General features: G+C 43.5%; 1 protein-coding gene across 2 annotated transcripts; it reads right to left on the bottom strand.

The window, feature by feature from the left end:
- Positions 1-4,976: 4,976 nt before the first annotated feature.
- Positions 4,977-10,410, bottom strand: LOC310683448 (kelch-like protein 35). Of its 2 annotated transcripts, none has more exons than XM_083453354.1 (5): positions 10,292-10,410; positions 9,067-9,181; positions 8,891-8,969; positions 7,818-8,045; positions 4,977-6,501 (listed from the first exon to the last, which is right to left on the bottom strand). In XM_083453354.1, exons 2-5 carry the CDS (start codon positions 9,131-9,133, stop codon positions 5,058-5,060), a joined length of 1,818 nt encoding a protein of 605 aa, XP_083309480.1. In that variant the 5' UTR covers positions 9,134-9,181; positions 10,292-10,410; the 3' UTR covers positions 4,977-5,057. The 2 variants fall into 2 exon arrangements, with proteins under 2 accessions (XP_083309480.1, XP_083309481.1); XM_083453355.1 differs by having other exon boundaries at positions 10,287-10,399.
- Positions 10,411-11,089: the final 679 nt, after the last annotated feature.

Raw genomic sequence — 11,089 nt, 5'->3', positions numbered from 1 at the left:
GAAGGATGTAGTAAAGAAGGGAAACTACCCAAAACTTTTTTTGCAATGACAAAGAGTTGTAATTTAATTGATATCTGGAGACTTAGACATCCGCTTGAGAAATAATTCACTTTTTATTCAGAACCAAATCAGTCAATGTCAAGAATAGATCAAATCCGGGTTTCGAATGAGTTAACCCCAAGAATCTCACAAATTGAAATCCAACCAAGAGTAATATCAGATCATAGCCCAATAAAATTGGAATTAAAAGGTTATGAAGAAAGAACTTTCAGATGGAGAATTAATGAATACCTTCTAGATGATCAAAAAATTATAGAAAGAGCACAAAAGAAGTTGACGGAATATTTTGTTGATAATTGCAACAAAGGTACGAAGATGAGTACAATATGGGACGCAAGCAAGGCGGTAATGAGAGGTTTTTTTATTCAGCAGAATTCAATCAAAAACAAAAATAGAGAAAAAGGAAAGAAAGAAATCTTAAAGCAAATAATGGACAAAGAGCAAAAATTAATTAAAAAACCAAATAATTTAAAAATAAAACAAAATTTTAAAGCTTTACAAACACAATTTGCAATGATAATAAATAAAGAGGTGGAGTGGAATATAAAAAAGTTAAGACAAAAAAACTTTGAATTTGCTAATAAATTAGGCAAATGGCTTGCGTGGCAAATTAAGAAAAGAAAAGAACAGAATACAATCAACAGAATCGTCATAGAAGGAGAAGAGATAGACAACTTGAAAGGTATTAGAAAAGGATTCTTGGATTTTTATAGACATTTGTATAAAAGCAAAGAAAAAAATAATATGAGAAAAATAGAAAGATTCTTAAAAGAAAAAAAGGTGCAAAAGATCCTGGCAGACAAAAAAGACAGACTGAATGCCCCAATTGAAATTGAAGAGATAAAAGAAGCTATAAAAGAATTTTTAAAAGGAAAGGCTCCGGGACCAGACGGGTTTACATCAAGTTACTATAAAGAATTGAGACACATCCTGACTGTACCATTGAAAGAAGTGATGAACAATATCTTAAAGGAAAGAGACATTCCGGAAACTTGGAAAGAAGCCTTTATTACATTTATCCCAAAACAGGATTCCGATTTAACACAAGTTAAAAATTATAGGCCGATATCACTGTTGAATACAGATTATAAAATCTTTGCAGGAATTTTTGCAAAAAGAATGAAAAGGGTATTACAAGAAATCATACATAAAGATCAAGCGGGTTTTCTTCCAGGCAGGCAGATGAAAGATAATATAAGAAATATAATTAATATTTTGGAATATCTAACTGCCAGGAATGTGAAACAAGCTACTTTAATGTTTGTGGATGCAGAAAAGGCCTTTGACAATATATCATGGGAATTTATGTTAAAAAATTTAGAGTATATGGATGTTGGGAAAGATTTTTTTAATGGAATAAAGGCAATATATGCAGAACAGAAAGCAAAGCTGATTGTAAACAATGTGACTACGGAAGAAGTAAGGATATCTAAGGGTACTAGACGGGGGGGGTGTCCTCTTTCGCCATTGTTATTTATACTGGTCCTAGAGGTTCTTTTAAGGTCAATCAGACAAAATGAATCAATAAAAGGGGTGACAGTAGGTCAGAATGGATATAAAGTTAAACCCTTGGCCGATGATCTGGTAATAACATTAGAAGAACCGACAAAAAGTGTAAAAGAAGTCTTGGAGGAGGTGGAACAATTTGGGCAGGTGGCAGGGTTTATATTAAATAAGAAAAAAACTAAAATAATTGCAAAAAATATGGATCAAAGTACGTCAGAAACAATGCAACATCAAACAGGGATAGAAGTGGTGAAGAAAGTGAAGTATTTGGGAATATGGCTAACTCCCCAAAATATTGATTTGTTTCAAAATAATTATATACCGGTGTGGAATGGAATAAAAAAAGACCTGGAGGTGTGGGGAAGGATGAAGTTATCTTTCTGGGGTAGAATTTCAATGATCAAGATGAGTGTGCTTCTGAATATGTTATTTTTATTTCAGACTATCCCAATTATTAAGGGGGTAGCGATCTTTAAAGAGTGGCAAAGAACAGTTTCAGGGTCTATCTGGCAGGGCAGGAAGCCGAGAATTCAATTTAAGTTATTAACAGATGCGAAAGAAAGAGGAGGCTTCGCTCTGCCAGACTTGAAATTATATTATGAAGCATCATGTCTTTGTTGGTTGAAAGAGTGGATAAAATTATAAAACATAGAATTGTTAGATTTGGAAGGATTTGATAACAGATTTGGATGGCACGCATATTTATGGTGTGAGAAGAAGAAAAATCATAAAGGTTTTGAGAACCACATCTTCCAGAGATCTTTAATTGAAATATGGGATAGGTATAAAAACCTATTAGAACCAAGAGTCCCACACTGGTTATCTCTGTTAGAGGTTATAAGTGTAAAGAAAATCAATATGAGAGGGAGTTGGATTACATATGGTGAGTTGATAGTAAAAGAAGGAGGAAAATGGAAAATGAAACCTTATGAACAAGTAAAAAAGTATGTATATGATTGGTTGCATTATTTTCAAGTAAATGAAATGTTTAAAAAGGATCTTAGAGAGAATGGATATGTTGAAAAAGATTCAAAATTTTAAATAGAAATAATAAATAATGACTGTAAAATTTTATCAAAAATGTATAAAATGTTGTTGGAATGGCATACGAAGGACGAGGAAGTCAAGTCGGTTATGATACATTGGGCTAGAGATTTTGGATATAATATACAACTAGATGATTGGGTAAAAGTATGGAAGGAAAACATAAAATTTACAGCATGTACTGTGTGATATATAGATGGTATATTACACCGGTCAAATTAGCGAAAATCTATAAAACCTGTAATAAGTGTTGGAAATGTAAAGAAAAAGAAGGTACATTCTACCATATGTGGTGGGAATGTAAGAAGGTGAGGGGTTTCTGGGAGATGATATACAGTGGTGCCTCGCAAGTCGAAAAGAATCTGTTCCGCGAGTCTCTTCGTCTTGCGGTTTTTTCGTCTTGCGAAGCAAGCCCATTAGCGGATTAGCGCTATTAGCACTATTAGCAGTTTAAGGGCTATTAACGGCTATTAAAGGCTTAAGGGATTAGCGGATTAGCTGCTAAAAGGCTATTAGCAGCTTAGCGCTTTAGAAAAAGGGGTTGGGGAGCGGAAAAAACCCTCAAGAATCGCAAGACATTTTCGTCTTGCAAAGCAAGCCCATAGAGAAATTCGTCCTGCGAAGCACCTCTGAAAACGGAAAACCCTTTCGTCTTGCGGGTTTTCCGTCTTGCGAGGCATTCGTCTTGCGGGGCACCACTGTATAATGAACTGAAAAAGATGTTGAAATATACATTTGTAAAGAAACCAGAAGCTCTTCTGTTAGGAATAGTAGGAAATGAAATAAATAGAAAGGACTGCAAACTATTCCAATATGCAGTTACAGCGGCGAGAATATTAATGGCCCAAAGATGGAAACAGGAGGAAGTACCGACCCTGGAAGAATGAAGAACGAAAATGATGGACTATGCAGAACTGGACAAATTAACTGGAAAGATTAGATATCAATGAGACCATAAGTTCATCGAGGACTGGGGAAAATTTGTAGAGTATCAGAAAAATATATGTGATGAACAAACCACGTTTGTGGGATTTCAAGAAGCTCTGTGAAAGGTTGAGGAGTATTGTAAAAAAGAAAAATAAGATTGGGAAGGTATATAAAAAGGCAGTATTAAATTTAGGAAATGCGTAACTAAAATTTAACTACGGATGATTGGCAGATAAGCTGAAGGAAGTCCATAATATATAATTTGTGATAAACCTTTGGTATGGTATCATATGTATATTGTATTGAAAACTAATAAAAACTTTTATATATATATAAAAAGAATGGACCTCCAGAATGAATTAAGTTCTTAACCCGAGGTACCACTGTATAGATTTATGACAGGGGTTTGTGGTACCATATTTTTCGCTCTATAAGAAGCACTTTTCCCCTCCTAAAAAGTAAGGGGAAATGTGTGTGTGTCTTATGCAGTGAATGCAGGCTGCGCAGCTATCCCAGAAGCCAGAACAGCAAGAATAGCAATCCCTCTTGCTGCTCTGGCTTCTGGGATAGCCGCATGAAGCCTCTTCAGGGCAGGGGGAGCGTTCCTCCTGCTGCCCTGAAGAGGCTTTGCGTTGCTTTCGCTGAAGCCAGAACAGCAAGCGGGACCGCTGCACAGCGATCCCTCTTGCTGTTCTGGCTTCTGGAATTCATAATTCATTCCTCCAAAAAACTAGGTGCGTTTTATGGTCTGGTGCGTCTTATAGAGCAAAAAATACAGTAAGTAACAGCCCAAAGGCAGATGAGGGGGAAAGTTGGGAAATAATGAGAGAGCCAGAGCAACACCCAGCTGACACGTCATTAGAAAGCATTCTGGACCTGCCATCTCCCAGAACCTGGCAAGCCTTAAAAGTAAGAGGGCAAAGAGTTCAAAGACAGAGGGCGAATAGCAGCACCCATAGAGGAGATGATGATGATGATGATGATGATGATGATGAATGAGGAAGTGGGAGATACAGGGACTGGAGATTCACTTGGGACGCCATTATCAAATAGGCTGGGTTCTATAGCCCCTCTCTGTAATATTGAAATAAAAATGGACGGTAAGAAAAGTTTCCTTGTCTTTATGCTTTCCTGGGCAACCAGCAGGGAGCCACTGACAGCATCCTGACAGCTGTCAATGTCATAACACTGCTACACGAATCTATGGTGCAACCACACTAGGAATACGGTGCACACTTCTGATCACCTCACCTCAAAAAGAATATTGGAGAGCTGGAAAAAGAACTCAGAAAATGGCAAACAAAACTAAGTCTTACTCTGAAAGCAATGGACATGACTAATAGAAAATAATATTGATTATATTGATAACAATAAGAAGCGTTCTGCTGTTCACAGCATTGCAGACCAAGTCTCGCAGCAAGTCAGTAGGTGACTATCCATAATTTTGCTATAATTTATTTGCATGTGTCTGCCCGGTTTCTGCTCACTCGGAAGTTCATTCAGGACCACCAGGGGGATGGCTATTTGCTGGCCGCAGACACAATGACAAGGGCGGTGACCTGGAAAAGCTGGCGGATATGTGGGATGGGCCTCATCATGGTCACACATCCAAAACTGCTGATGCCCTCACGGGTGGTAGGGATCTCTGTTGTGCACCGGTGCCAGCGGGGTTCTCCAGGCTCCCAGTAGTAAATCATCTTGTAGCGCTGCGTTAAGTCTTCCCCACCCAACACGTAGATCCGCTTCCCGCAGGAGACTACCCCTGCGTTGGCAACCCCACGCGGCAGTTTGGGCATACCAATGTTGCCACTAATTTTGCCAGTCTCGTTGACCAAGAAGCACTTGCGAGAGCTGTGGCGGTTCTCGGGGATGAGGAGCCCTTCAACCCAGTCCCGCATTTTCTTCTCGATGTATCCCCCGATCACATAGATCCCCCTGTCCCCAGCCACAGCTCCTGCAGCAAAGAAACCCGTGGACAGAGGCACCTGAGTCCATGTGTTGGAGCTGGTCTCGTAGATCAGGAAGCCTTTGTGGAACAGCCACTGGCCAGAAACTCCCGTGGCGCCGCCAAGGAGGTACAGCTTGTTCTGGAAGACGCTTGAGGCCGGGTGGCTCAGGGCAAACGGGAGCTTTGCAATCGTAGCCCACGTCCCTGTTGTGAGGTCAAAAGCCTCAGCCAAGTTGAGGAAGCTTTGGAACTGACACCATCCCCCCATGGCGTAGAGCTTCTGGTTGTGGAACAGGAAGCCATGTGCAGCCCTGGGCACAGTCATGGGTGCGAGCTGCAGCCACTGGCTTCTGAAAGAGCTGAACTCATAGACAGCGGTGGAGTAAGAGTTCTTACAGATGCCTCCAGAGACATAGATCTTCTCACCAGCTGTGGCGCAACACGCATGTGTCAAGGACTGCAGGCCGGGAAGCTTCTCCCACAGTTCGGTCTGTGGGTCATAGCAGCCCATGTGGGCCACTTCACTCTCCAGCTCCTGGTACTCGCACATCTGGGTGTCGATGCACAGGATGTGCGGCTTGTACATGCCCTGCCGGAGGCCCTTGATGTGACGAAACCTCTCCTCGCCATCCAGCACCTTCCACTCGAGCCTGAGGTCCTTCCACTTCTCCAAGTCCCTCTGTAGTTCAACTTGCTCCTCCGGACTGAAGAGTGGGAAGCGGACATGGCGCATCAGGTCTCCTAGCAAAGGGCCATGCTTGCTGGATTGCCCTTGCACCCAGAGTCGCACAGCCCGATAGACCTTGATCTCTGAAGCCACTTCAAGGTTGCTGGAGGATATCAGGGTGATGAGTGTGCTGAGGTCCAGCTGGCGGAAACTCTCATGCTCGCAGACCTGGCTGAATCTTCTGGTGAGGAAGCGTATGACCGCATGGAGGAGGGCAGGACTCTTATGCGTCCTTGCCAAAGAATACATCTCAAAGCAGTTCTGCACAGAGAGATTTTTCCCGAGGAACCTGGAAGGTGAAAGAAGGAACAGGAAGGCCTGTGGCACAGAGGAATCTGCATGGTGGTTAGCCTCAGGACCGCCAAATGGCCACCCAATTTGAAGGCTTTGAAAGAGGATTAGACAAATTCATAAGGCTACCAATGGCTACCCTCCATGATGGTTCTGTTGTTCTACCTCCCCTGTTGGAGCCAGTATGCCTCTGAATTCCAGCTTCTGGGAATCACAACTGGGAAGAATGCTCTTGAACCCACGTCCTGCTTGTGAGTTTCCTATCTAGACATATGGATGTCCACTCTGAGATCTGGGTGGACTGAATGATCCAGCAGGAATTTGCTTATGGGAAAATGCATGCTAATATGGCAACCCGCTGTCTCATGATTTTACATCAGTCCTGAAGATCCTTTGGCCATGTAAGAAATACTGGGAAGCTGTGTTGGATGAAGCAATCCCACAGTTCTATCCACAGTCCAAGGGCCTTGACAAAGACTCTCTAAATTGCAGCAAAAACTGGCTGGAGACTCCTTTGGATTTCTCTATGGATATAACTCTTATAACCATAACACCCCCCCCCCCGAATTTTGTAGACATTTTTAGATTCTCCATTTGTGTCCATATTCAACGTTCCATGAGACAGCAACAGTGGATTTCGAAGCTGTCTCTTTGCAGCAGTTCTTCATTATCCCTCACTCCTCATTCCAAATTTAGTTAAAGTAGGTGTGACTAACTTGTGACCTTACTTTATTTTTCAGCCTTGAGTCCCTACATGTTTTTTGAACTACAACTTCCATCATCCCCAGCCAGCATAGTCAATGGTCAGGGATGTTGGGAGTTGTAGTTCTGAAGCTCCAAGGTTGAAGGACCTTGTTTCAAATGATGCTGGACTCCAGTTCCCATCATCCTTGACCATTGATGGGAATGATGGGGTCTGGTGGTCCAGTAGCACTACAGGTTCTCCATTCCTGGGCTAAAAGAATCCTGATAAGATATTATGCACTACAAGCATAAGAAGAGTCCTGCTGGATCAGACCAATGGTCCCTCTAGGCCACCCTCCTGTTTTCACAGTGGGCGACCAGATGTCCATGGGCAGCAGATAAGCAGGACTTGAGGGGAAGAGCACTCTGGCATGCAGAAGTATGCTGCTTCCAATAGTGGAAGTAGAACATAACCATCAGGATAGCCTGATCCTCCACAAATTTATCTCTTTTAAAGCCATCCAAGTTGGAATTTGCCTGCTCATGGTGTGATGTACACTGCGCCTGTCAAATTGTGGAACTGCATGCACAGTCATGGTGTGAGTAGAGAAGAAAGATGCAGTGACTTACCTACAGCAGAGGTTCTGCAGCGGTACGATCTGTAAGCGGTTGGCCCCAGCAAAGAGGTGCGGCGCCAGCTCAGGTGTGAGTGTTATGTCCTCTGTGTAGATGTATTTCAGAATATTTTCGACGACAAATGGAGACACCTCCTGAAGCAGAACTTCTTTCCCACCAGATTCTTTCCAGGTATTGATGAAAACGTCCCGAAAGTAGGGGCTAATAGCTGCTAGCAGCGCTCTGCAGAGAAGGAAAGCGAGAACTGCAATTGCTGGAGGCCAAGTTCAAACCCTTGGAAGGTTGCCTGCCATGGACTGGCTGGATGCAGAGGACTGGTAGGAGGCACCAACTGGGGAACCTCAAGGGAAGAAGGCTCAGAGCCTGGGGAGTGGTGTTGGGATGATGATGAGTGGTTAGAGGGAGAAGAGGGAGCAGATTGAGAGGAGGTGGTGTTGGGAGCTGAAGAGGGAACGGTTTAGTGAGTGGGAGGAGACTGTGGAAGACAGCAGTCCAGAAGCAGAGGCAGAATTAGAGGCTGGAGAGGAGAAGGGGCCAAGAGGCAGAGATGGGTCAGGCTGGGGATGACGCCAGGCTGTCTCTCCCTCTTGCTGTGACCAGCTTCCCTCCTCTCTCATCTCTCAGAACCCAAAGGGGTATGAAGAGGGTGGAGCAAAGACATGCAAGACCTCAAATTGCTTGAGAAGGAATCAGTGGAGGAGGAGACTTAGAGAGCTGTGGGACAGTGGCGACCTTCAGCCCTGGCAAGTGATTGCCTTGAGGCAATAGCTACTGGGAAGAGTTGTGTTCACTAGGCTTGAACTGCTTGGTTTCTCTGAATCAAGAGTTAACTTCCTGACACTGTGTGAATTATTACTGACCTACTCCTGACTCCCACCCCTTGGCATTGCTGAGAATGGAATATGACTTTAAGGTTGAAAAAATGTTCCCTGCCCTCACCTACTTGATTTCCCCCCCTCTTTTTCTTTTTAAAGGCAGATGAACCTGAGATGCTCTTTGTGCAACCTTTACATTCAAACAATGAGTTCTGAGCAGCCTTCATGTTGCTCAGAAAAATCAAGGCCTACCTGTGGCAAGGGAATCGTTGTCCATCGGCTATGAGGGTGGCATCATAGAGCAGCTCTTCCTCATACATCTCTGCTAGACCTGGAGTCAGGGAGAGGGGAGGAGGTCAGGGAGACAACAGTTGGTCATTTGATAAGATGGCCCCAGTTCTTTGGCATAAGAGGTCTGGGGAGGTTACCTTGTGTTAAGCCGAGAGGTCTTGGTTTGAAGGTTTCTGGCTGCCCCCTTTTATGACTGGAACTCATGACGAGCAGGATGAAGGAAGTAGAAGAGAGAAGAAGGGGAAGGGGAAGCTGTCGTGAGAGAGACAGAGAGATGAGTTATACAGAATTATAGAGAATTATAGAGTTGTAAGGGACCCCAAAGGTCATCTACTCCAACATCTTGCAATGCAGGAACCACAACAGAATAATTCCTGAAAGGTGGCCATTCAACCTCTGCTTGAAAACCTCCAATGAAGGGGACTCTGCCACCTTCCCAGATAGTCTGTTCTGTAGTGACAAATAGGGATGGATAGATCAGTTCCTTTCCATTCCATGGCATTTCTGCATGATTTAAAAAATAAGTGCACTTAATCTCATTCTGTGAAGATCTTCTTCTTAAAATATATATATTTCAAAATACAGTAATGTTTAAATTCTATGTATTGCAATTTTTAATACACATTTCCTCCCGAAAATGCACAGCTGTTTATGTTTTCCCACTACAATGCATATTTTCATATGCAATACCCCCTAAAAACGTGGGATTCTTTTTTTTTGGGGGGGGGGTTTACACATCTCCTTATAAAAAAAATACAGGTTTTGATGGATTTTCTTTTTAACCGAACCACAGTTTGAATGACAGCTGTGTTTAGTTCCATGTGCTTGCCTCAAAATGACAAATTTAGCCAGTTTGCCTGAAATGTGTACAGAACAAGAATTTCCTCTATCCCTGATGGCCAGCATTAAAAAGGGTTCAGGTTGAAATTATAATATGCTTATAATATGGCGAATATTCCCCCAAGATTTTGGAGCAAAAATGAGACTTGTGCAAATGGTGCTAGAGCAGCAAGCAGGCACTATTGACTGAAAGTGATTTCTGGATTCATTTTCAATCTGGATTCCAGCCAAGGCTTCCTGTGCTACATCCCTCACTGGCCCTTCTCCTTGAGTTTATTTGCTTGGCCGGAACATTTCATTCAGTTGTGGTAACAAGAATGGCTTGCATGAAGGAAGAAGTGTGTATGTGTGAACCTCTGAATAACAGATTCTGAACTAAAGGCTGTGTCACCATAAGCATCCACTTACCACCCCAGGGAAGAGTGACCACAGTGTTAAGGAACTTGTGAAGTTTTCACCCAAAGGATAGCACCATTAATGGCAGAAGATGCTGCCCACCTGCATATGCCCCTCTCACCTCACCTCCTCAAGAGGGCCTGCTCTTCAAGTCACTGTTGCGGCCCCATGCCATCTCTGGGGCCTCTTGCTCAAGGTGAGTGCCTGTTGTTGATGAAGGCCTGCCAGGGACACTCTGAAGTGCAGCTATTGTGACATCAACTGTGCATGTTGTCCACTGGGTGCAGAGAGGGAGAGAGCACACGTATGTCCTATTGGCTGGTGGGCAATCCAGCCTCCAAGTAGACACTGGGTCTAGGGCCATGGTGGTTTGTGCCCATTGGAACCTCTAGGGTGGAAGGCAGGGAGCCAACAGCAGGTGGCGCCAGAGCCAATGATAGACACAGGCAACTAATTCTAGATTTTTCTCCAGCCTCTTCCCTGCCGAGTTCTACAAAGGCAAATGTTAGATGGAGGAAGAGGAGGAACCCAACAGCCAAGGCTCATCTCTGGTTTTAAGTAAAAGGGCGTGCAGGTAAGTGAAAGGTGGGCAAACAGGGGAAGAGGAATTCTGGAAGGAAGAGTTGTTGGGCATGGGAGTCCACTAACATTGAGCGAACACCCTGATGGGGAAAAAGCTTCTGCCTTCTCCTGATCTGAGCAGCTGGTTGTTACATTTCCAGACCACTAGTTTCCTGATAGCCCGGCCTCCACCTTGTCAATCTGTCCATCTGGCTCTGAGGTACTGTTAGAAGTCGGGCATATGTCTCTGCCAGGGTCCTACTCGAGTGTAGGATGAGCTCCTGACAGGTACCTCCTACTGTCACCCTAAATGCTTCCCTCCCTCAACCCATAAAGACTGTTTTCACCCAGAGCCAGAATAAC

Source organism: Podarcis tiliguerta (assembly GCF_965153285.1).
Source record: "Podarcis tiliguerta genome assembly, chromosome: 8".
Lineage (NCBI taxonomy): Eukaryota > Metazoa > Chordata > Lepidosauria > Squamata > Lacertidae > Podarcis > Podarcis tiliguerta.
This window is presented reverse-complemented; position numbering and strand designations above follow the sequence as displayed.

Bases quoted from the DNA above. Each gene is read 5' to 3' on its own strand.
- LOC310683448 (XM_083453354.1), bottom strand. From the start codon at position 9,133: ATGAGTTCCAGTCATAAAAGGGGGCAGCCAGAAACCTTCAAACCAAGA. The intron at 8,970-9,066 runs GTAACCTCCCCA...CCCTGACTCCAG, and splicing joins ACCTCTCGGCTTAACACAAG to GTCTAGCAGAGATGTATGAG. The intron at 6,502-7,817 runs GTAAGTCACTGC...TTCACCTTCCAG, and splicing joins CTGCAGAACCTCTGCTGTAG to GTTCCTCGGGAAAAATCTCT.